The following is a 26,545-nucleotide window of genomic DNA, read 5'->3' as shown; positions in this document are numbered from 1 at the left end:
ACTGAGGGAATGTTACACTGTGGGCAAGTCGGTGTGGAGGGAGCACCTCATTGTGAGAGGGTTGTGAGGTGGCAGAGTCGCGATGCAGGAAAGATGGTGACAATGGATTGTCATTCTGTGGGAGGGGCGATGAGGAGGGAGCACCGTGCTGTGGGGAGGGGGGCAGTGAGGAGGGAGCGCCGTGCTGTGGGAGGAGCGATGAGGAGGGAGCACCGTGCTGTGGGGGGGGCAGTGAGGAGGGATTGCTGTACTGTGGAAGAGGCGGAGAGGAGGGAGTACCGCACTCTGGGAGGGTTGGTGAGAAGGGATCTTGCACTATCTTGCTATGCTCATCTTAGCTACTGCGGTTTCCATATTTCAGCAGTGACCACACAGCATCCCATAGCCCATTGTTCAACTTACATTTAGTGATTTGTATTTTACTGATTGTTTGTCTCCCTCTCTTTTTCACTCTCTTTTATTCCTCTCTCTCCCTCATTTTCCTCCATCCCTCTCTTTCCCTCCCATTATCTCCCTCTGCCACTCGCTCTTCTGTCCATTCTTCCATTCTCACCCCATGCCCTTCTTTTCTCCCCTCTCCCCTTCTACCTTTGCCCCGTCCTGTCCCCACTCTTTCAATCTCTGCTTCTCTCCCTCTCTCACTACATCTTTCCTCTCACATCTTTTCCCATTCTCCCAATGCCCCTCTCCTCCAACATCCCTCCACTCTAACAAACCTCCTTTCCCTCCTCCACCTGCCCTCCTCCTCCCACCACCAGTCCATCGCGGAGATGTGGCAAAAATCAGCCCATGCTATCACCGGCGCAATCCAATATGTGGTGGAGTTTGCCAAACGCATCGACGGCTTCCTGGACCTCTGCCAGAATGACCAGATCGTGCTGCTGAAAGCAGGTGAGAGATGATCAGAGACCCTGCCGGCACAGATCAGCTGCCCTGGGATGTCCCTGTGGACAGAGGAGTGCAGGAGAGATTCTGCCCTCAGTGTGAAAGACTTCAGACAGAGGGTGGAGAAGCCATGAGATGTCATCTTCACCACAGCAGGTTATTCAAGATTCAATGGAGCTTAAAGAAAGAAAGATTCGTTTTATTTGTCACATGTTCATCAAAACATACAGTGAAATGTGTTGTTTCCATCAACAACCAACATAATCCAAGGCTGTCTGAGGGCAGCCCACAAGTGTCATCCTGCTTCCAGCACCAACATTGTGTGCCCACAACTTACTAACCCTAACCCATATGTCGTTTTGGAAAGTGAGAGGGAACTGGAGCACCCAGAGGAAACCCACATGGTCATGGTTAGAATGTACAAACTCCTTACAGACAGGGGCAGAATCAAACCCAGGTGGTAGCTGGTGCTGTAATCGCAGTTAGCACTAAACTACTGTGTCACCCTAATGTTCCAACACCCACAGAATGCTGGAGGAACTCAGCAGGTCAGGCAGCATCTATGGAGGGGAATAAACAGTTGATGTTTCTGGCGGAAACCTTTCATCAGGACTGGAAAAGAAGGTGGGGGGGGGCAGATATACTCAGGATAGCATGAACATCAATTTATCTAACCCAGTAATTTTGTCCCCTCATTCCTTCTGTCTTTTTCCATTCCTCATTTTGGTTACCCTCTCACCCCTTCTCCTCACCTGCCATCTCCTCCCTCCAGGATTTCCTCCTCTTCACCTTCTCCCATCGTCCAATCCTCTCCTATCTCCTATCAGATTCCTTCTTCAGCCCTTTACCTATCCCCTTCCAGATTCCAGATTCTCACTTCATACCCCCAGTCACCCAGTTCCCCCTTACCTGGTCTCACCTATCACCTGCCACCCTTCCCCTCAACTTATTATTCAGGACTACTTCCATGATAAGACCATAAGATATAGGAGCAGAAGTAGGCCATTTGGCCTATCGAGTCTGCTCCGCCATTCAGTAATGGGCCGATCCAATTCTTCCAGTCATCCCTACTTCCCTGCCTTCTCCCCATACCCTTTGATGCCCTGGCTAATCAAGAATCTATCTATCTCTGCCTTAAATGCACCCAATGACTTGGCCTGCACAGCTGCTCATGGCAACAAATTCCACAGATTTACCACCCTCTGACTAAAGTAATTTCTCTACAAGCCTGATCTAAATGGGCATCCTTCAATCCTGAAGTCGTGCTCTCTTGTCCTAGCTTCCCCTACCATGGGAAGTAACTTTGTCATATCTAATCAGTTCAAGCCTTTTAATATTCAGAATGTTTCTTTGAGATTCCCCTTCATTCTCCTGAACTTCAGGATTACAGCCCTAGAGCTGCCAGACGTTCGTAATACGGTAACCCTTTCATTCCTGGAATCATTCTCGTGAATCTTCTCTGAACCCTCTCCAATGTCAGTATATCCTTTCGAAAATAAGCCCAAAACTGCACACAATTCTCCAAGTATGATCTCATGTGTACCTTATAGAGCCTCAACATCACATCCCTGCTCTTATATTCTGTATACCTCTAGAAATGAATGCCAACATTGCATTCACCGCCTTCACCACCGACTCAACCTGGAGGTTAATCTTTAGGGTATCCTGCCCAAGGACTCGCAAGTCCCTTTGCATCTCTGCATTTTGAATTCTGTCCCCATCTAAATAATAGTCTGCCCCTTTATTTCTTCCACCAAAGTGCATGACCACACACTTCCCAACATTGTATTTCATTCGCCACTTCTTTGCCCATTCCCCTAAACTATCTAAGTCTCTCTGCAGGCTCTCTGTTACCTCAACACTACCCGCTCCTCCACCTATCTTTGTATCATCGGCAAATCCAGCCACAAATCCATTAATCCCATAGTCCAAATCATCGACATACATCATAAAAAGCAGCGGTCCCAATACCAACCCCTATGGAGCTCCACTGGTAACCAGCAACCAGCTAGAATAGGATCCCTTTATTCCCACTTTCTGTTTTCTGCTGACCAGCCAATGTTCCACCCATGCTAGTAACTCCCCTGTAATTCCATGGGTTCTTATCTTGCTAAGCAGCCCCATGTGTGGCACTTTGTCAAAGGCCTTCTGAAAATCCAAGTACACCACATCTATTGCATCTCCTTTGTCTACCACACTTGTAATTTCCTCAAAAAATTGCAGTAGGCTAGTCAGGTAGGATTTTCCTTTCGGGAAACCATACTAACTTTGGCCTATCTTGTCATGTGCCTTCCAGGTACTCCGTAATCTCATCCCTAACAATTGATTCGAACAACTTCCCAACCACTGATGCCAGGGTAACAGGTCTATAGTTTCCTTTCTGCTGCCTCCCACCCTTCTTAAATAGCGGAGTAACATTTGCATTTTTCCTGTCATCTGGTACAATGCCAGAATCTATCAATTCTTGAAAGACCATCGTTAATGCCTCCGCAGACTCTAGCTACTTCCTTCAGAACCCGAGGGTACAATCTATCAGGCCCATGAGATTTATCCACCCTCAGACCATTAAGCTTCCTGAGCACCTTTTCAGTCGTAATTTTCACTGCACATACTTCACTTCCCTGACACTCTTGAAGGTCTGATATACTGTAGATGTCTTCCACTGTGAAGATGATGCAAAATACGCATTCAGTTCCTCTGCCATCTCTGAGTCTCTCATTACAATATCTCCAGCGTCATTTTCTATTGGTCTTATATCTACCCTCAACTCTCTTTTACTCTTTATATACTTAAAAAAGCTTTTAGTATCTTCTTTGATATTAGTCACCAATTTCCTTTCATAATTCATCTCTTCCTTCCTAATAATCTTCTTAGTTTCCTTCTGAAAGTTTTTAAAAGATTCCTAATCCTCTTATCTTCCCACTAGCTTTGGCTTCCTTGTATGCCGTCCCTTTTGCTTTTACTTTGGCTCTGACTTCACTTGTCAGCCATGGTAGTGTCCTTCTTCCATTCAAAAATTTCTTCTTATTTGGCATATTTCTTTCTTGCTCTTCCCTCATTTTTTGCAGAAACTCCAGCCATTGCTGCTCTGCTGTCCTTCTTACTAGTGTTTCTTTCCAGTCAACCTTGGCCAGTTCCCCTCTCATGCCATTGTAATTTCCTTTATTCCTCTGAAATACTGACACATTGGAATTTAGTTTCTCTTTCTCAAATTTCAACGTGAACTGGATCATATCGTGATCACTGTTCCCCAAGGGTTCCTTAACCTTAAGCTCTCTTATCAGCAGTGGATCATTGCACAACATCCAATCTAGCACAGCCAATCCCCTAGTGGGCTCAACAATAAGCTGTTCTGAAATGCCATCTCTTAGATATTCTACAAATTCTCTCTCAAGGTCCTGGCCTGGTTTTCCCAATCCACTTTCATGTTAAAATCCCCAACGATTATCATGACATTGCCCTTCTGACACGCCTTTTTTATCTTCTGCTGTAATTTGTAATCCACATCCCAGCTGCTGTTTGAAGGCCTGTATACAACTGACATTAGGGTCCTTTTACCCTTGCCGTTTCTTAACTCAATCCATAGAGGCTCTACACCTTCCGATCCTATGTCATCCCTTTCTAATGATTTAATATTATTTCTTATACACAGGGCCGCACCACCCCTTTTGCCTGCTAACCTATCTTTCTGATACACCATATATCCTTGGACATTCAGCTCCCAATGGCAGCCATTCTTTAGCCAAGTGTCAGAGATGGCCACAATGTCATACTTGCCAATCTGTAGCTGAATTTCAAGATCATCCATTTTATTTCTTAAGCTGCATACATTCAAATATAACATTTTCAGTCCAGTATTTGTTGTTTTCTGTTTTAACTGCACCAGGCCTCTGTTGCCCTGTTAATCATCCCACTGGCTGTGATTATGCCTCATCTGCTGCCTGTCCTTTCTATCATCTCTGTTGCACGCTATCTTTGATTTATTTCTGTTTTCCCCTTCCTCAGCCCTATCACTCCGGTTCCCATCCCCCTGCCAGATTAGTTTAAACCCTCCCTCATAGCTCTATTAAACCTGCTTGCTGGGATATTGGACCTCTTTTGCTTCAGATATAACCCTTCTTTTTTGTACGGGTCATACCTCCCCCAGAAGAGGCTCCAATGATCCAGGAACCCAAAGCCCTGCCCCGTACACCAGTCTCTCAGCCACGCATTAATATGCCTGATCATACTATTCTGCTCGTTAGCACGTGGCACAGGAAGAAATCCTGAGATCACTACCCTGGAGGTCCTGCTTTTCAGCTTCCTACCCAACTCCCTGAACTCTCTCTTCAGGACCTCTTCCCTTTTTCTACCTATGTCATTGGTACCAATGTGTACCAGGACTTCTGGCTGTTCACACTCTCCCTTCAGAATACCCTGCACCCAATCTGAGACATCCTGTACTCTGGCACCTGGGAGGCAACACACCATGCGGGTATCTCTATCAGGCTGACAGAACCTCCTGTCTGTTCCTCTCACTATGGAATCCCCTATGACTACCGCATTCCTCATCTTCCTCTTTCCTTTCTGCACCACAGAACCAGACTCAGTGTCAGAGACCCGTTCGCCGTGGTCATCCTCTGTCAGGTTACCTCCCCCCACCCCCAAGAGCATCCAGCATGAGATAACAATTACTGAGGGGGATGGCCACAGGGGTGCTCTCTACTATCTAAGCTCTTACCATCCCTTCCCTGACAGTCACCCACTTATCTAGCTCCTACAGCCTCGGAATGACTAACTCCTTGTAGCTCTTATCTGTCTCCTGCTCACTTTCCCTAATAAGCTGTAGGTCATCAAGCTGCAGCTCCAGATCCCTAACACGGTCTCTCAGAAGGTGCATCTCGGTGCACTTGGCACAGATGTGGCCATCTAGAAGACTGGAAGATGCCCAGGATTTCCACATCTGACACCCAGAGCAAAGTACTAACCCTATAGACATGCTCTCTATTCCTCCAAAAAAAAAAGGAAAAAACGAACTCCACTTATCTCACCAAAGCCCGAGTGAGCCAAAGCCCTACCACTCTGCCTCAGACCACTCTGTCAACGACCGCTCCGCTAGGCAGCGTCTCCCTTTTATGCCTGAACCTTCCCTGCTCTCCAGCCCATGATTGGTGCGCCGGTTTTAGCTGAGTTCCCACGAAGCTTCCCCTTTTAAACTTCGCTCCCTGGCCCGAGTGCTGCCTCCAGTCTCGCAGCTCTCCAACTCATGATTGGTACTCCGGTTATGATGAAGGATCTCGGCTTGAAATGTTGACTGTTTATTCCCCTCCATAGATGCTGCCTGGCCCGCCAAGTTCCTCCAGCATTTTGTGTGTGTTGCTCAAGACCTCAAGCATCTACAGGATTTCTTATGTATATGAACATAACATTCCAACCTTTATATTTGATGCCCCATCTTACAGAGACAAGAATGCAGCGTATCTTCTTCACCTCCCTATCCACCTGTGTTGCCACAACCAGGGACCCATGGTATGTGGCCTCCAGGTGTCTCTGCTTTGGTGATGGTTAGCTGGAGATCTGAGGGAGGCAGAGAAGTTTGACGAGGTCAGTGAAGGGAAGGTAGTCGCATTAGTACAGGGTTCAAAGAACCAGGCACGCGGGCTTTTTGTAACAAAAGTTTATTCACTGATAAAACACAATACTGTAATCAGTGTTAATAAGCTAATTACAGTTTCAAATTGAAATAAGATGATTACTATATACAACACATACGAGCCCCAGAGGGGCCCAACATTCTCGGAAATCCCTCACTGTTGTTATAAAGACCACATGAATGGAAAATTCTACAAAAAAGTAGTGGATATGGCCCAGTCCCTCCCTACCATTGAGCATATCTACACAGAGCGATGATGCAGGAAAGCAACACCCTCCACCCAGTGCATGCTCTCTTCTTGCTGCTGCCATCAGGAAGGTGGTACAGGAGCCTCAGGACCCACACCACCAGATTCAGGAACAGTTATTACCCCAGAACCATCAGGCTGTTAAACCAGAGGGGATAACTTCACTCAACTTTACCTGCCCCACCATTGAAACATTCCCATAATCTATGGACTCACTCTCAAGGACTCCTCATCTCATGTTCTCGATATTTATTTCTTATTTATTTTTCTTTTGTTAATACGCTGCTTGTTGTCTTTTGCACATTGGTTTTTGGTTTATTTTGCAGGATGAGGTCTTTCAGTGATTTCTGTTATGGATTTATTAAATATGCACGCAAGAAAATGAATCCCAGGGTCGTACATGGTGATATATACGATATGCATTTTGATAATCAATTTACTTTGAACTTTGCCCTTTTTCCAAGGACACTAAGGCACAGACACAACCTCACAAGAGGTGGGTAGAGCCCTCATCTGCCTGCTGCCTGTATCCTTGAACGGCCACCTTGGCCAGGAGCAAACCGGCCAGGAGAAACCCTGAGCAGCCTTCTCCCCTCCGCACCAGGTTACCATAAAGCCTGGTGGTATGTGCTCTCGGGCTTCTGTTCTACTGCCCGAGGGGAGAGGAGAGGAGAGAGAATGTCCAGGATGGGTGGATGGGGTCGTTTTATTATACTGGCTGCTTTACTGAGGCAGTAGGAAGCGTCGGCCAAGGCCGAGAGAAAAAACTAGTTTCCATGATGTGCTGAGCTGCGTATACAACTTTGCCGTTTCTTGCAGTCATGTACAAAGCAGTTGTCGTACCAAGCCATGATGCATCTGGATAGGATGCTTCCTGTGGTGCAGGACTAGGCTGACATCCATGTTTACTGTGTCCACCACAGGCTCACTGGAGGTGGTGCTGCTGAGGATGTGTCGCGCATTCAATCCCGCCAACAACACCGTTTTTTTCGAGGGCAAGTTCGCTGGACCCGAGCTCTTCCACTCCCTGGGTAAGGGAACTGCTCCCCCCACCTAACAACATGGTCTCAGATTGAAGGGAGAGTGTTCAGGACCAGAACATGAATTCCCCATTCCCTGCTGTCTCCCCCTCCCCTTCTCTATCCATTTCTCTCCCTTCCCATTCTCCTACTCCACCTCTACCTCTCAGAGTCATACCACACAGAAACAGGCCCTTCAGCCCAACTCATCCATGCTGTGTTACCCAACAAGCCAGCCCCATTTGCCCATATTTGGCCCAAAGCCCGCAAAATCTCTCTGATCCATGTATTTATCTAGATGGCTTTTAAACATTGCCATTGTACCCACCTCAACCACTATTTCTGACAGCTCTTTCCAAATATGCATCACCCTTTGTGTGAAAAACTGCCCCAATGTTGCTCTCCTGCCTCTGATCTTAAATATACGCCCTCTTTCTCTCCACTTCCATCTTTCTCCTTACTATAATCAATCTGTTTCTTCACCTTGCCTCGTCCTCTCTTCACTTTGCACTCTCCTCTCTCTCTTACTTATCACTCTCTCTCCCCTTGCATTCTCCTCTTCCTTGCTTATCGCTCTCTCTCTCACTCATCTCTCCTGCCTCTCTCTCTCTTTATCTTGTTTTCAGCAACCTCTCCCTGGGAAAAAGACCATGTACTTTCACCCTGTACTAAACACAGGCCTCCACTCTGAGAAACAAGCCTTAGCCTCCTACCACTGAACCAGTCATGAATCCGATCCATACTCCCCCCAGATCCCATGTGACTTAACTTACCAGACCGGTATGTCCTCTTGGTTAACTCCTTTCAGAACTCTAGGAGATTTGAAAGATATGGCTTCCCACACATAACCAAACCAGACCCTGCCCCGCAGTATCCCCTCCAGCAATTTACCCATCACCAATGTCAGAGACAATGACCTGTAGTTTCCGAGTTTGCTTTTGCTACCCTTTAAGAACAATGGAATCACATCTAGCACTCTCCAGTCCTCTGGAGTTTCACCTGAGGCCAGAGATGAAGCAGGAATCTCTGCAAGGACCTTAGCAATTTCTTCTCTAGCTTCCCACCAGGTCAGGTCCTGGGGATTTACTTACCTCAATACACTTTAAAGACTCCAATATCTCCTCCCTGCTAATTCAACTGTGGTCCAAGACAACTGGCTTTTGCCCCATTCCTTTCAAGTCCTGGCCTGAAATTTCAACTGTTTCACCCCTCGATAGATGCTGCCTGACCTGCTGTGTTCTTCCAGCACTTTGTACCACCATTTCTTAACTTCCATAATTTTCCCCACAGTAAAAACTGAAGAGAAATATTTATTAAAAGTCTCAGCCATTTCCTTTCCTTCCCACACAGCCAGCCATGATGGTCTTTAAGGTACCTATTCTCCCCTTACCCACCCTTTTACTCTTCACCTCATGGGATTCCGCTTCATTTTGCTTGCTGGATCTTATTCATATCCTCAGTTTCTTTTTTGGTAGCTACAAGAAGAAGAGTAGTTCTTGTCATTAAGGGATTAACTATTCACCGATTGCTTGGGCACAGTGCATGCCTTCCTTTCTTTCTTAATCAAAACCTCAGTATCATTCATAGAAACATAGAAACATAGAAAATAGGTGCAGGAGTAGGCCATTCGGCCCTTCGAGCCTGCACCGCCATTTATTATGATCATGGCTGATCATCCAACTCAGAACCCAGCCTTCCCTCCATACCCCCTGACCCCTGTAGCCACAAGGGCCATATCTAACTTCCTTTTAAACATAGCTAATGAACTGGCCTCAACAGTTTGCTGTGGCAGAGAATTCCACAGATTCACCACTCTCTGTGTGAAGAAGTTTTTCCTAACCTCGGTCCTAAAAGGCTTCCCCTCTATCCTCAAACTGTGACCCCTCGTTCTAGACCTCCCCAACATCGGGAACAATCTTCCTGCATCTAGCCTGTCCAATCCCTTTAGGATCTTATACGTTTCAATCAGATCCCCCCTCAATCTTCTAAATTCCAACGAGTACAAGCCCAGTTCATCCAGTCTTTCTTCATATGAAAGACCTGCCATCCCAGGAATCAATCTGGTGAACCTTCTTTGTACTCCCTCTATGGCAAAGATGTCTTTCCTCAGATTAGGGGACCAAAACTGCACACAATACTCCAGGTGTGGTCTCACCAAGGCCTTGTACAACTGCAGTAGTACCTCCCTGCTCCTGTACTCGAATCCTCTCGCTATAAATGCCAGCATACCGTTCGCCTTTTTCACCGCCTGCTGTACCTGCATGCCCACTTTCAATGACTGGTGTATAATGACACCCAGGTCTCGTTGCACCTCCCCTTTTCCTAATCGGCCACCATTCAGATAATAATCTGTTTTCCTATTTTTGCCACCAAAGTGGATAACTTCACATTTATCCACATTAAATTGCATCTGCCATGAGTTTGCCCACTCACCCAACCTATCCAAGTCACCCTGCATCCTCTTAGCATCCTCCTCACTGCTAACACTGCCACCCAGCTTCGTGTCATCCGCAAACTTGGAGATGCTGCATTTAATTCCCTCATCCAAGTCATTAATATATATTGTAAACAACTGGGGTCCCAGCACTGAGCCTTGCGGTACCCCACTAGTCACCGCCTGCCATTCTGAAAAGGTCCCGTTTATTCCCACTCTTTGCTTCCTGTCTGCTAACCAATTCTCCACCCACACCAATACCTTACCCCCAATACCGTGTGCTTTAAGTTTGCACACTAATCTCCTATGTGGGACCTTGTCAAAAGCCTTTTGAAGCCTTCATCAGCAAGGGTTCCCAAAATCTGCCATCCTTGCCCTTCTCAACTCTTAACATTACACATTTAAAGATCTGCTATTTAGCAGATTCTCCTTTCCCTGCAAATATAGAACATCAAACAGTACAGTACAGGTCCTTCAGCCCACAATATTTTAACTTTCTCTAAGATCAATCTAACCCTTCCCTCCTCCATAGCCCTCCATTTTTTCTTTCATCCTTGTGTAATGCTCAGGGTTATCGGCTGGTGTTTGTCTAGGGGAAACCCCGTCCGCCCACCAAACCGTGTCTCACGCTTGTGTAGTTGCTGTGTAATGCACCCTGATACAAACTCACACATAAAATATCAGACCGCACACAACGTACGATTTACAGATTACACTTTATAAATCTTACTGGAACTATTTAATTAATAGAGATACAATATAAAAGGGAAGTAAAAGGCACCAAACTTATCAGAGTTCAACCACTTCGTGCACAGCTGTTGGAGCTCAGTTAATGGGGACTGCTTTCCACCATTCGATCTACTCCGACCTCCTCAACCCGCCGCCTGGGACCAACCACAGTGGTCAACTAGAGCGCATCCAGCATGTCCTTCCTCTTCCATTCTCCTCCTGAAACGCCCATGCACTGACCCAGGTTCCCCACATATACATATAGAATAACATAGCTTCCATTGGTTAGTTCCTCCGTTATCTATAACTAAAACCCAAACATTTCAGCTACAGAGAACAGTACCTCATAGTTAACATTACAAAGAAGCCATTTCATTATTACACTTCAGAGAAGCCATTTTATAATTAGCAGTTAACATTACAGTTAATATTACTGAGAACCTTACACTTGTGCCAATCTAAGAGTTTCTTAAATGTTCCTAATATATGTGTCTCTACCACTACCCCGGCAGTGTGTTACATGTGCCCACCACTCTATGTAAAATAAAACAACCTCTGACATTGCCCCTAAACTTTCCTCCAATCACCTTAATGACCCCTCGTATTAGCCATTTCCACCCTGAGGAAAAGGTTTCTGGCTCTCCACTCAATCTGTGCCTCTTATCATCTTGCACACTTCTATCAAGTCTCCTCTCACCTTCCTTTGATCCATAGTGGAAATCCCTGACTCGCTCAACCTTTCCTCATAAAACACACTCCCTAATCCAGGCAGCATCCTGGTAAATCTCCTCTGCACCCTCTCAAAAGTTTCCACACCCTTCCTATAGTGAGGCAAACCAGAATGCTCCAAGCACATTCTAACCGTCTCATCCCATTAACCATTGCAACATCCCATCTAAAGACTCCAAAATTCAGTTCAGGACCTGAACCTGTGAATTGATTATATCACTCACATTCTCATTCTTTATCATTCTCTGTCTCTCTCTTTTCCTCTCCTCCCCTCCATCTCCCCGTCTCTCTCCCCTCCTGCTCAATCCCACCTTCCCTTTCCTTTCTCTCCTTTCCCCCCTCTCCTTTGTCTCTCTCACTTTGCCTCTGCCCCTCTCTCTTGCTTATCTCTCTTTCTCTCACTCATCTCCCTCCCCCTTCTCTCTCATTATCTGGATCCCTCAATTTCTCACTACTCTCCGTACAGCTCTGCATCTCTCTCACTGTTGCCATCCCTGCCTCAGCCCCTGCGCTCTGCGGGATGGACAGTGACCCTCAGGACTCTCTCACATCCTCTTTGGGATTGACAGTGACCCTCACATCCTCCAATCTCTTGCTCAACAGGTTGCAAGGATTTGATCAACATGATATTTGAGTTTTCCAATGCGATGTGCTCACTGCGTCTCTCCGAGCAGGAACTTGCCCTCTTCACTGCCACGGTGCTCATATCCACAGGTGAGGCTCCCTAAGGGGAGAGGTGGGGTCAGTGGGGTGGGGGGGGCTTCCTTCAAGCTTTAGGGCTTAATGGGCAAAATCTGGACAGGCCAGATGCAGGAAGATTGTTCCCGATGTTGGGGAAGTCCAGAACGAGGGGTCACAGTTTGAGGATAGAGGGGAAGCCTTTTAGGACCGAGATTAGGAAAAACTTCTTCACACAGAGAGTGGTGAATCTGTGGAATTCTCTGCCACAGCAAACTGTTGAGGCCAGTTCATTGGCTATGTTTAAGAGGGAGTTAGATATGGCCCTTGTGGCTACAGGGGTCAAGGGGTATGGAGGGAAGGCTGGGGCGGGGTTCTGAGTTGGATGATCAGCCATGATCATAATAAATGGCGGTGCAGGCTCGAAGGGCCGAATGGCCTACTCCTGCACCTATTTTCTATGTTTCTATGTTTCTATTTCTCTCATCTATAAAGCACAGGTCAGAAGTGTAATGGAAAACCCTCCACTTCTCTGGGTGGAGTTAGCTCATACACTCAGCATTCGCCGCCACATTACCTCTCCCACCCCCACCCCATCTACAAGTCAAGAGTGTAATGGGACACCCTCCACTTCCCCGGGTGGAGTTAGCCCACAAACTCAGCATCCACCACATTACCTCTTCCCCTCCCTCTCCTGTCTACGTCAGGAGTGTAATGGAACATTCTGCATTTTCCTGGGTGAAGTTAGTTCATACACTCAGCATCCACCACATTACCTCTCTCTTCCCCCGCCCCCCCAACGTCTACATGTCAGGTATGTGATGGAGCATTCTGCATTTCCCTGGGTGGAGTTAGCCTATTAACTCAATATCCACCACATTACCTCTCCCTCCGCCCACCCATTGGATTATGTCAGGGCATTCTCCACTTCCCTGGTGAGTGTGATTCCAACAATTCCCAGCAAGATCAACACTACCCAGGACAAAGCAGCCCACTCAATTGGCATCCCACCCACATTCCTGTACACTCCCTCCCTCCAGCACAAAAGCTACAGTGTAATCAGGAGATGTAGAGTCACGCAACACACATCAAAGTTGCTGGAATGCAGCAGGCCAGGCAGCATCTCTAGGAAGAGGTACAGTCGACGTTTCAGGCCGAGGATCAGTATGGATAGAACTGAGAAATTGTAAGGGCAAAAAGACCCTAATGGGAGTTATCTACAGGCCCCCAAACAGTAGCCTGGATATAGGGTGCAAGTTGAATCAAGAGTTAAAATTGACATATCGCAAAGGTAATGCTACGGTTGTTATGGGGTATTTCAACCTGCAGGTAGACTGGGAAAATCAGGTTGGTACTGGACCCCAAGAGAGAGAGTTTGTGGAGTGCCTCTGAGATGGATTCTTAGAGCAGATTGTACTGAAGCCTACCAGGGAGAAGGCAATTCTGGATCTAGTGTTGTGTAATGAACCAGATTTGATAAGGGAACTCGAGGTAAAGGAGCCATTAGGAGGTAGTGACCATAATATGATGAGTTTTAGTCTACAATTTGAGAGGGAGAAGGGAAAATCAGAAGTGTCAGTATTACAGTTGAACAAAGGGGACTATGGAGCCATGAGGGAGGAGCCGGCCAAAGTTGACTAGAAAGATACCCTAGCAGGGTTGACAGTGGAACAACAATGACAGGTATTTCTGGGAATAATACGGAAGGTGCAGGATCAGTTCATTCCAAAGAGGAAGAAAGATTCTAAGGGGAGTAAGGGGCGACCATAGCTGACAAGGGAAGTCAAGGACAGTATAAAAAGAAAAGAGAAGTATAACATAACAAAGATGAGCGAGAAGCCGGAGGATTGGGAACTTTTAAAGAGCAACAGAAGATAACTAACAAGGCAATACGGGGAGAAAAGATGAGGTACAAAGGTAAGCTAGCCAAGAATATAAAGGAGGGTAGTGAAAGCTTCTTTAGGTATGTGAAGAGGAAAAAAATTAGTTAAGACCAAAGATGGGCCCTTGAAGACAGAAATGGGTGAATTTATTATGGGGAACAAAGAAATGGCAGACAAGTTGAACAGGTCCTTTGGATATGTCTTCACTAGGGAAGACACAAACAATCTCCCAGATGTAATAGTTGTCAGAGGACCTAGGGTAATGGAGGAACTGAAGGAAATTCACACTCGGCAGAAAATGGTGTTGGATAGACTGATGGGACTGAAGGCTGATAAATCCCTAGGGCCTGATGGTCTGCATCCCAGGGTACTTAAGGAGGTGGCTCTAGAAATCATGGACGCATTGGTAATCATTTTCCAATGTTCTATAGATTCAAGATCAGTTCCTGCAGATTGGAGGGTAGCTAATGTTATCCCACTTTTTAAGAAAGGAGGGAGAGAGAAAACAGGGAATTGTAGACCAGTTAGCCTGACATCAGTGGTGGGGAAGATGCTGGTGTCAATTATAAAAGATGAAATAGCGGCATATTTGGATAGCAGTAACAGGATTGGTCCGAGTCAGCATGGATTTACAGAGGGGAAATCATGCTTGACTAATCTTCTGGAATTTTTTGAGGATGTAACTATGAAAATGGACAAGGGAGAGCCAGTGGATGTAGTGTACCTGGACTTTCAGAAAGCCTTTGATAAGGTCCCACATAGGAGATTAGTGGGTAAAATTGGAGCATGTGGTATTGGGGGTAGGGTACTGACATGGATAGAAAATTGTTTGGCAGACAGGAAACAAAGAGTAGGGATTAACGGGTCCCTTTCAGAACGGCAGGCAGTGACTAGTGAGGTACCGCAAGGCTCGGTGATGGGAGCTCAGCTATTTACAATATACATAAATGATTTAGATGAAGGGATTTAAAGTAACATTAGCAAATTTGCAGATGACACAAAGCTGGGTGGCAGTGTAAAATGTGAGGAGGATGTTATGAGAATGCAGGGTGACTTGGACAGGTTGGGTGAGTGGGCAGATGCAGTTTAATGTGGGTAAGTGTGAGGTTATCCACTTTGGTGACAAGAACAGGAAGGCAGATTACTATCTGAATGGTGTCAAGTTAGGAAAAGGGAAAGTACAATGAGATCTAGGTGTCCTTGTTCATCAGTCACTGAAAGCAAGCATGCAGGTGCAGCAGGCAGTGAAGAAAGCTAATGGCATGTTGGCCTTCATAACAAGGGGAGTTGAGTACAGGAGCAAAGAGGTCCTTCTGCAGTTGTACAGGGCCCTGGTGAGACCACATCTGGAGTATTGTGTGCAGTTTTGGTCTCCAAATTTGAGGAAGGACATTCTTGCTATTGAGGGAGTGCAGCGTAGGTTCACGAGGTTAATTCCCGGGATGGCGGGACTGTCATATGTTGAAAGATTGGAGCCACTGGGCTTGTATACACTTGAATTTAGAAGGATGAGAGGGGATCTGATTGAAACATATAAGATTATTAAGGGATTGGACACGCTAGTGGCAGGAAATATGTTCCCGATGTTGGAGGAGTCCAGAACTAGAGGCAACAATTTGAGAATAAGGGGTAGGCCATTTAGAACGGAGCTGAGGAAAAACTTTTTTCACCCAGGGAGTTGTGGATCTGTGGAATGCTCTGCCTCAGAAGGCAGTGGAGGCCAATTCTCTGGGTGCTTTCAAGAAAGAGTTGGGTAGATAAAGATAGTGGAGTCAAGGGATGTGGGGAGAAGGCAGGAACGGGGTACTGATTGTGGATGATCAGCCATGATCAGTGAATGGCGGTGCTGGCTCGAAGGACTGAAGGGCCTACTTCTGCACCTATTGTCTATTGTGTGCACCGTCTACAAAACACAGAATCAGTTACTTGCCCAGTTTCTCCTACCACCCACCTCTCCCGACAAGGGGAACACAGCCAACTGCAGGTTCCCCCCACCATCCCCGCTCTTGGTTGCTGTTTCACTGCCACTGAGCCTGAGACCCAGAAAATCCCTCTTCAAGCGCCTTCCCCACACAAACTGTAACAGCTGGTGCTACCCCAACACCCTCTCCAAGGGGCAGCTAGGGATGTGTGATAAATGCTGATAGTGTTAGAGAAGGAGCTGTGTAGTTTTTGTATATCCTTGTTAATGGAGTTTTTCCTTCCCCCGCCCGAACCTCGTGCACAGATCGAATGTGGCTTCAGGAGAAGTTCAAAGTGGAGAGACTCCAGAACAGCCTGCAGCTGGCTTTCAAGCACATCCTGCAGAGAGAGCACCGGGAACCCATCCTTGCCAAGGTAGGCCAGTCGTCCCCAGCAACGGGACGCAGCACAGGTTGTGCCCAGCCTCTTCGTCCATGTCCCCTACATTCCCCTCGCAGTCAGGCTGGGACTCTGCAATTTTGAGGGGCATCTCTCTTAAGGCTGACCTCTCATAGGATCTTTCCTGACACTAACCCAATGTTTATTTGGTTTTCTACTGTATGTGGGCTTACCATATAACCATTCCTTACCCCCTGTAACCAGGGCCGTTTAGTCATCTAACTAACTCTATTTCCCACATCACTCTATCTCTCTCCCACACTTCACTCTTTCTCTTTCTCCCTGTCTCCAGTTCCCTGTGACTCTCCACCCTCATCTTACACTCTCTCTCCCCCTTATTTCTAGCTACACCCTCTCCCTCTTTTCCTTCCTGTTTTTCTCTATATCTTCCCTTGTCATTCTCTCTTCCTGTCTCTCTTTTCTCATCTCTCTCCCTTTCTTTCTCTTCCCCTCACCACTCTCCCTTAGTCTCTCACTTCTCATCTTGTTTCTCTTCCTCCCATCCCTCTTTCACACATTTCTCTCTCTCTCTCCCTCCCTCTCCCCCACCCCAACACCCTGACCCTTGGGTTGGGCAGCTGAGCACCAGCTGGACTCCCCTGCTACTGCCTGAGGGATTCCTTCACCTTTTGAAGATATTAAGCCAACTCCTCCCTCAAGGACCCTCGAAGGGTGAGTCCTGAGGCCACCCTCTTATCCCAGCTTGGAGTGGGGGTTTGGAGGTTGTTGCGTACGAAAGAAACACTCACACTAGGATCTTGCTGTGCATCACCGGCAGAGTTGCCACTTGGTGGCAAAATCCAGGCCCAAGACGGGGCGTCCCAACAAGCCCAGGGGCTGCACTGGTCTCAAAGGGAGTGGGACATGGGCAAGAATTGGAACGGCTTTGGGGTGGAACATTTGGCGGGGGTGGGGGCAGGGGCAGGAGGAAGCTTCAAGTGACTGTGTCCATTTGTCCCCACCAGCTCCCCGCTAAAGTGCAGTGGCTGCAGAACTTGTGTGAGCGACACAGCGAGAGCCTGAGGAACTTTCGTCTAGCCCACCCATTCATCGCCAATTCCCTCTTCCCCCCACTCTACAAGGAGCTCTTCACCCCGGAGTCCGAGCACTCAGTGCCCTTCAATTTGTGAGCCCAGGCCTCGTCCCAATTCCACATCCTTGGGAACTGGCAACGAGGGAGCGGGAGAGAGAAGGGCTGGTCATAGGGGGCAGAGGGAGGGGAGCCTGGTAGAGGAGACTGAGGGATTGGACGGGGAAGGGTTGTAATAGAGAGTGCAGCCGGAGGAGAGAGGCGCAGGTTGGTGGGAGTGGGGAAGGTGTAAGGGTGGGGGTGGGGGGGTGGGAGAGAAAGGATCAATTGAAGGGACAGAGGCAATGGTGAACTGGGTTATGGGGAGAGGGGTTCAGTGAGATGATAGGAGGAGTGAGAAGTCAAATGAGTGTGTAGGGGGTAGATTAATTAAAGTGAGGGACAGGTGAGAGATCTGGAGGAATGTGGAGGTGGGGTGAGGGGATAGAGGCAGGTGAGGCAGACATGGCGACTGGGAGGATTGAAGGGAGTGGAGAGTGGGGGCAGATGGGAGGGAGTGGAGTGGGGGAGGCATATGGGAGGGAGGGGAGGATAAGAGGACAGATTGGAGACAGGAAGGAGGGGAGAGTGGGGGAAGATAAGACTGAAGGGGGAGGTGGAAAGTGGGGAGAGTGAACAGCAGATGGGAAGGAGTGGAGACTGAGAGGTAGATGGCATAGAGGAAGGTGAGAGTGAGGAGGCAGGTGAAAGGGAGGGAAGTGGAGAGTGGAAGGGCAAATGAGAGGGAGGAAAGTGGAGAGTGGAGGGGCAGATGAGAGGGAGGGAGTTGGAGAGTGGAGAGGCAGATGGGAGGGAGGGAGTTGGAGAGTGGAGAGGCAGATGGGAGGGAGGGAGTTGGAGAGTGGAGAGGCAGATGAGAGGGAGGGAGTTGGAGAGTGGAGAGGCAAATGAGAGGGAGGGAGTTGGAGAGTGCAGGGGCAGATGGGAGGGAGGGAGTTGGAGAGTGGAGAGGCAGATGGGAGGGAGGGAAGTGGAGAGTGGAGGAGGCAGATGAGAGGGAGGGAGTTGGAGAGTGGAGGGGCAGATGGGAGGGAGGGAGGTGGAGAGTGGAGGAGGCAGATGGGCAGGGGGGACACTGATTATTGAGACACTTTCAGCAGCCACCACACTCCTCCCCAACCCCACAGGACCAATCTCCATGAACACCCCCACTGCCCCTCCCCCATTCCCGCAACAACCTTGACCCTCAGTACAGGAGGTCCCAAGTCTTCCTGGAGAGAGCCGAGGTAGATGGAGGCCATTCATCCTCCGGCAGAGAGCAGAATCAGGAACCAAGTGACGTCGGCAGCTGATTCCCTGGATTCATTGCTTCGGAGAGGCGGGAAAGTTTGCCGATTGTCAGATGGACAATGGTGCAAGGAACTGGGACTCACCCTCCAGGGAATGAGCACATTGTCGACCACCAGCTCAGGCTGAAACCCAACTCCATCCGAGATCCCATCCAATCTTCCAGCGCAAATTCAGAAGTTAAAGATCCAACTTGGACGTAAAGTTGATCATCAGTCAGCTGGTCCTTGAAAGTTAGGCTGCAGCCTATTCTGCATTTTCTATGGCAACCAGGCACAGGCTGACTGAAGATAAGTTTATTTTCTCAAAACAAATGGACTTTTCAAACTTTGCACAGACTATATTCCCAATTGTAGTTTTAGTACAAAGGAACTTAGCTTTTTTTTCAATTAATCAAGGGGGGGAAAGAAGCCAATTTCTTGCTAGAAGACATTTTGGGCTTTTTTCTGAAAACTTGTTTATTTGCCAATTTTAAAAAATCTAAGTAGCTTTGTAAAACTGAGGCATTTTTGGAATATTTTGCATTAGAATATTTAGAAAGAAGGTTTAGTTGTAAATATATATATATTTGCATATTTTGTATCTTGAATAAAGACTTTTGCCAAATAATTTTATCCACCTTTTTTAGGGCCTACAAGCCTCGTTTTTAGGTTTGATTTTGCCCTGGATCTCACCAGGATGTGGTCAATGTCGAGGGGCTGTTCTCTCTTGCCTGCTCATGGTTGGCACTTCATCCTGTGTAGGTAGCACCGTCGTGCTTCAAGCCCATTGCTCAGACCAAGAAGGCTTTCACTTGCACATAAGGTAAATCAAATTTCTAGGCATCCACTCAAACCAGTCCCCATGCACCAGATCTGAGGTAATACTGCACTGCATGCTAGCTGTTCTGCTGGGCCCCAGGCCCCAGCCCCATTACCCATGGAACAAATGTGTAATGGGGGGGTGACGGATTCTCCTTGGAAAGCACCTCAACCAAACCTCACTGAAAACAGGAGCCACAAACAATCTGCAGGAGGAACTCGGTGGTTGACCAGCATCTGGGAGGGGAGGTGGAATTGTCAGTGTTTCTGTGGAAGGTCCTGATGCAGGGTTTCTACCCAAAATGTCGACATTTCCTTTCCCTCTACAAATGCTGCTCGACTGCTGAGTTCCTCCAGCAGATTGTTTGTTGCTGCAGTCTCTCAGAAACAAAATGCTAGAGGAACTCAGCAGGTCAGGCAGCATCTGTGGAGGGGAATAAACGGTCAACATTTCAGGCCAAGACCCTTCTCCAAGACTGGAAAGGAACAGGGCAGAAGCCAGAATAAGAAGGTGGACGGAAGGGGAAGTGATAGGTGAGTGGAGAAGAGGATGAAGCAAGGAGCTGTGAGGCGAAGGGTGGAAGAGGTGAAGGGCTGAAGAAGAAAGAATCTGATATGAGAGGAGTGGACCGTGGGAAAAAGGGAAAGAGGAGGGGAACCAGGTGAGGAGAAGGAGTGAGGGGGAATCAGAAAGGGGAATGGAAAGAGAGAGGGGGACAAATTACCAGAAGTTGGGGAAATCGATGTTTATGCCATCACGTTGGAGGCTACCCTGACAGAATTTGAGGTGTTGCTTCTCCATCCTGAGGTTGGCTTCATCTTGGTAGTAATAGAGGCTATGGACCAACATGGGAAGCCAAACTGAAACTGGTACGTGAGACCAGGTGAGGGGGAAGGTGGGTGGGTGGAAGTGAAGAGATAAAGGAATCTGATAGGAGAGGAGAGTGGACTAAGGAGGTAAGGGAAGGAGGGGAGGAACCAGAGGGAGGTGATCTGGTTTTTAATCCTATTGCTTTGCCAAGATGGATTGTGTCTGTTAGAGACCCTGGATTGTAAAACTCTTGAGTTCAAGGCTCAGGCACCTTCTTTAGCCACTACAGTCCTTCCACAGAGGGTTCTGCCATGATTTGGGATGAGGAACAGCTCCTTCCCTTATCTTCCCTAGTCCTAATGAAGTGTCTCTGACCAAAGCATCCCCTCCATATATGCCGAGGTCCTCCAGCATTTTGTGTGTGTTGCTATGAAGGAACGGCTATATATGGTAGAGTTTCAAAGGCGTGGAGCCTAGGGATCTGGGGTCAGCTCTGTGTTTACACTGAACTGCTTGAGGGGTTTCTGGGGGCTAAGGTCTGCCTCCTGGAAGCAGTGAGGGGTGACGGGCCAGGTCACTGAGTAGGCTGGGGAGATTTGAAAAGCTGGTTTGGTGCTGGTGAAGAACGCTCGGCACACATCTGAAGATTTTTGAAAGCAGTCATTGTTTTATTGACATTTCTAGTGGAAATTGTCTCAGGATCCAGTCACAGCAAATCCCGGCTCAAGGACTGGGACATTCCCAAAAGATCCGGCATGGGAAGGGGGAGCTGGAGTCACATGTGTGAATACTTCTCTTTGCAAGAGTGGGAGTGTGTGTGAGCACGCGCATGCACGTGTAGCAGCAGAGGCCCACGTGTTTGTGCACCTGTGCCTGTGTATATGTGTGTGACATACATAAATCTGTATGTGTGTATTATGTTCCAGTGGTTTTCTCTGTGTCTGCTGCCAGTTTAAACTTCCACTCGTGTCCGTGGGGCAAGTATGTCCATCTGTCTATACCCAGCCTGTTCATTTACTTCCCGTGGCTTGTGTCAGAGGCAAGGCCGGACCCAGGAGACGCCCATCCTGGGGACAGGACAACGCACCTACAGGTCCTCTCCGCCGCATAGACTCAGCAGAGCCGTCCGGTAATCGCCCTTCGTGTCGCCCTGTGGAGAGAGAGCTGTCAGCACAGAGTCCACAGCCCCACCCAGAGAGTCCAACATCATGACATCTCCCCATACGGGTGGGGGGAGTAGCAAACACTGGGTTGTGGGCCAGAGATTGGGGGGGGGAGGTTGAGGAGACAATGTTACACTGTGGGAGGAGGTGAGGAGGGAAGTTTACGCTGCGGGAGGGGGTGAGGAGGGAGCTTTACGCCGCGGGAGGGGGTGAGGAGGTTTACGCCACGGGAGGGGGTGAGGAGGGAGCTTTACGCTGCGGGAGGGGATGAGGAGGTTTACGCTGCAGGAGGGGGTGAGGAGGTTTACGCTGCGGGAGGAGGTGAGGGAGGTTTACTCTGTGGGAGGGGGTGAGGAGGGAGGTTTACACTGCAGGAGGAGGTGAGGGAGGTTTACTCTGCGGGGGGGTGAGGAGGAAGGTTTACACTGCGGGAGGGGGTGAGGAGGGAGGTTTACTCTGTGGGAGGGGGTGAGGAGGGAGGTTTACGCTGCGGGAGGAGGTGAGGAGGGAGGTTTACGCTGCGGAAGGAGGTGAGGGAGGTTTACGCTGCGGGAGGAGGTGAGGGAGGTTTACACTGCGGGAGGGGGTGAGGATGGAGGTTTATGCTCTGGGACGGGGTGAGGTTACACTGCGGGAGGAGGTGAGGGAGGTTTACGCTGCGGGAGGGGGTGAGGATGGAGGTTTATGCTCTGGGAGGGGGTGAGGTTACACTGCGGGAGGAGGTGAGGGAGGTTTACGCTGCGGGAGGGGGTGAGGATGGAGGTTTATGCTCTGGGAGGGGGTGAGGTTACACTGCGGGAGGAGGTGAGGGAGGTTTACGCTGCGGGAGGGGGTGAGGAGGGAGGTTTACACTGCAGGAGGGGGTGAGGAGCTTTACACTGCGGGAGGAGGTGAGGGAGGTTTACGCTGCGGGAGGAGGTGAGGAGGGAGCTTTACGCTGCGGGAGGAGGTGAGGAGGGAGCTTTACGCTGCGGGAGGAGGTGAGGGAGGTTTACGCTGTGGGAGGTTTACACTGCGGGAGGGGGTGAGGATGGAGGTTTATGCTCTGGGAGGGGGTGAGGTTACACTGCGGGAGGAGGTGAGGGAGGTTTACGCTGCGGGAGGGGGTGAGGATGGAGGTTTATGCTCTGGGAGGGGGTGAGGTTACACTGCGGGAGGAGGTGAGGGAGGTTTACGCTGCGGGAGGGGGTGAGGAGGGAGGTTTACACTGCAGGAGGGGGTGAGGAGCTTTACACTGCGGGAGGGGGTGAGGATGGAGGTTTACGCTGCGGGAGGAGGTGAGGGAGGTTTACACTGCGGGAGGAGGTGAGGGAGGTTTACGCTGCGGGAGGGGGTGAGGAGGGAGGTTTACGCTGCGGGAGGGGGTGAGGAGGGAGGTTTACACTGCAGGAGGGGGTGAGGAGCTTTACACTGCGGGAGGAGGTGAGAAGGGAGGTTTACACTGCGGGAGGAGGTGAGGGAGGTTTACGCTGCGGGAGGGGGTGAGGATGGAGGTTTATGCTCTGGGAGGGGGTGAGGTTTACACTGCGGGAGGAGGTGAGGTGAGGAGGGAGGCTTACGCTGCGGGAGGGGGTGAAGAGGGAGGTTTATGCTCTGGGAGGTTGTGAGGAGGGCAGAAGATAGGGGTGCCGACTCACTATGTGAGGCCGGCCATGCCGCTGATTACCTGGATTGCTGTGTACAGTGACTTCCCGTATTTCTTCCTGTACTCAGCTCGTATACTGAGGAGATCATTCTCACAACGGGACACAAGCAGCCGGATCAGGGGTCCATCCTTGGTCCCAAATGACTGCAAATATATTCCATACACAGAGTGGGTCAGACAGATCCCGGATCCCACTCACCAGCCCTCTCACCATATCCCTCGAAGCCCCAAGCAATCAGGAATCTGTCAACTTCTGCTTTGGGTATACCCATGGACTTGGTTTCCACCGCTGTCTGTGGCAGAGCATTCCACAGATTCACCACTCTCTGGCTAAAAAAAATTCCTCCTAACTTCTGTTGTAAAGGGTTGCCCCTCAATTCTGAGGCTGTCCCCTCTAGTTTTGGACACCCCCACCAGAGGAAATATCCTGTCCACATCCACCTTACAACATCCTTTCAACATTCAGATGTGTCAATGAGATCCCCATGTATTCTTCTAAGTTCAAGTGCAGGTCCAAAGCTGTCAAACACTCCTCACGTATTAACCCCTTCATCCCCGGAATCATCCTCATGAGCTCCTCTGCACTCTCTCCAATGACAATACATCCTTTCTGTAATACTGTTGACAATACTCCAAGTGAGGCCTGACTAGTGTCTTATAAAGGCTCGGCATTATCTCCTTGTTTTTATATTCTATTCCTCTTGAAATGAATGCCAACATTGCATTTGCCTTCTTTACCACAGACTCAACCTGTAAATTAACTTTCTCGGAGTATTGCACAAGGACTCCTAAGTCCCTCTGCCCCTCTGATGTTTGAACCTTCTCCCCATTTAGATAATAGACCGCACTATTGTTCCTTTTACCAAAATGCATTATCATACATTTCCCAACACTGTAATCCATCTGCCACTTTTCTGCCCATTCTTCCAATCTGTCTCAGTCCTGCTGCAATCGCATTGTTTCATCAGCACTACCTACCCCCCACCTATCTTCATATCATCCACAAACTTTGCCACAAAGTCATCAATTCCATTATCCAAATCATTGACAAACAATGTGCAAAGTAGTGGTCCCAATACCGACCCCTGAGGAACACCACTAGTCACTGGTAGCCAACCAGAAAAGGCCCCTTTTATTCCCACCCGTTGCCTCCTGCCTGTCAACTATTCCTCTATCCATGCCAGTATCTTTCACGTAACGCCACAGGATTTTATCTTGTTAAGCATTCTCACGTGAGGTGTCTTATCAAATGCCTTCTGAAAATCTTAGTAAATGACGTCCACTGCCTCTTCTTTGTTCACCCTGCTTGTTAGTTCTTCGAAGATTTCCATCAGATTTGTCAGGCTAGATTTCCCTTTACAGAAACCATGCTGACTTTGACTTATTTTATCATTAGTCTCAAAATACCCCAAAACCTCATCCTTAATAATGGACTCCCAACACTTTCCCAACCACAGAGGTTAGGCTAACTGGTCTACAACTTCCTCTCTTTTGCCTTCCTCCCTTCTTAAAGAGTGCAATTTTCCAGCCTTCTGGGACTATGCCAGAATCAAGTGATTCTTGAAAGATCATGACCAATACATCTGTTACCTCTTCAACCATGTCTTTCAGGACTCTGGGATGTAGTCCATCCAGTCCAGGTGACCTATCTACCTTAAGACCTTTCAGTTTGCCTAGCACATTTTCCTTTGTAATAGCAATGGCACTCTCTCCTGTCCCTGAGACTCACGGACCTTCAGCATACAGCTAGTGTCTTCCACAGTAAAGACTGAAGCAAAGTACTTAATAAGTTCATCTGACATTTCTTTGTTCCTCTTTACTATCACACCATCATCTCCCAGTGGTCCAATATCAACTCTCACTTCCCTTTTATTCCTTGTAGAACTGGAAAAACCTTTTGGTATCCTGCTTTATATTATTGGCTAGTTTGCCCTCACATTTCATCTTTTCCCTTCTTATAACACTTTTAGTTGCCTTTTATTGTATTTTAAAAGATTCCCAATCATCCAGCTTCCCACTTACTTTTGCTACCTTACATGTCCATTCCTTGGCTCTTATGTAGTCCTTAACCAGCTCGTCAGCCACAGTCCCCTAGCCCTGCAGGTTGAGAACATCTTCTTCTGTGGGACATATCTATACTGCGCCTTGTGACCTATTCCCAGAAACTTCAGCCACTTCTAATCTGCCGTCATCCCTGCAGGACCTCCTCCATTCCACCTGGGCAAGCTCTTCTCTCATGCCTCTGTAATTCCCTTTCTTCCACTGCAGTGAGAGTTTCTCCAAACTGTCTCATCACACACTCCAGAGTCAGACACAGAGTCTCTCTACACTGTCCCAACACACAATCCCGGGGTCAGATACAGAATATCTTTTCACTTTCACTCCACACACTCCTGGAGTCAGGCACAGAGTGAAGCTCCCCCTACACTGTCCCAACACACAATCCCGGGGTCAGATACAGAATATCTTTTCACTTTCACTCCACACACTCCTGGAGTCAGGCACAGAGTGAAGCTCCCCCTACACCGTCCCATCACACACTCCCGGGGTCAGACACAGAGTGAAACTCCCTCTACACTGTCCCATCACACACTCCCGGGGTCAGACACAGAGTGAAACTCCCTCTACACTGTCCCATCACACACTCCTGGGGTCAGACACAGAGTGAAGCTCCCTCTACACTGTCCCATCACACACTCCCGGGGTCAGACACAGAGTGAAACTCCCTCTACACTGTCCCATCACACACTCCCGGGGTCAGACACAGAGTGAAACTCCCTCTACACTGTCCCATCACACACTCCCGGGGTCAGACACAGAGTGAAGCTCCCTCTACACTGTCCCATCACACACTCCCGGGGTCAGACACAGAGTGAAGCTCCCTCTACACCATCCCATCACACACTCCTGGGGTCAGACACAGAGTGAAGCTCCCTCTACACTGTCCCATCACACACTCCTGGGGTCAGACACAGAGTGAAGCTCCCTCCACACCGTCCCATCACACACTCCCGGGGTCAGACACAGAGTGAAGCTCCCTCTACACTGTCCCATCACACACTCCCAGGGTCAGACACAGAGTGAAGCTCCCCCTACACTGTCTCATCACACACTCCCACGTTCCAACACAGTGAAGCTCCCTGCACCTTCTG

General features: G+C 48.6%; 2 protein-coding genes across 2 annotated transcripts in view; one reads left to right on the top strand and one right to left on the bottom strand.

Moving 5' to 3' along the window:
* LOC134337351 (nuclear receptor ROR-alpha A-like) overlaps positions 1-17,961 on the top strand; it is a 74,365-nt gene extending 56,404 nt beyond the window's left edge. Inside the window, exons 6-10 of the mRNA XM_063032279.1 lie at positions 759-891; positions 7,688-7,795; positions 12,279-12,389; positions 16,464-16,573; positions 17,563-17,961. Of these exons, the coding sequence (XP_062888349.1) occupies positions 759-891; positions 7,688-7,795; positions 12,279-12,389; positions 16,464-16,573; positions 17,563-17,727 (627 nt within the window). The 3' untranslated portion in view covers positions 17,728-17,961. The remainder of the gene's footprint in view (positions 1-758; positions 892-7,687; positions 7,796-12,278; positions 12,390-16,463; positions 16,574-17,562) is intronic.
* Positions 17,962-21,223: 3,262 nt separating this feature from the next.
* The window catches only part of LOC134342981 (annexin A2-like), a 39,442-nt gene continuing 34,120 nt past the window's right edge, over positions 21,224-26,545 (bottom strand). Inside the window, exons 12-13 of the mRNA XM_063041744.1 lie at positions 23,415-23,537; positions 21,224-21,735 (exon numbers count right to left, since the gene is read on the bottom strand). Of these exons, the coding sequence (XP_062897814.1) occupies positions 21,673-21,735; positions 23,415-23,537 (186 nt within the window). The 3' untranslated portion in view covers positions 21,224-21,672. The remainder of the gene's footprint in view (positions 21,736-23,414; positions 23,538-26,545) is intronic.

Source organism: Mobula hypostoma, chromosome 2 (genome assembly GCF_963921235.1).
Source record: "Mobula hypostoma chromosome 2, sMobHyp1.1, whole genome shotgun sequence".
Taxonomy (NCBI): domain Eukaryota; kingdom Metazoa; phylum Chordata; class Chondrichthyes; order Myliobatiformes; family Myliobatidae; genus Mobula; species Mobula hypostoma.
This window is presented reverse-complemented; position numbering and strand designations above follow the sequence as displayed.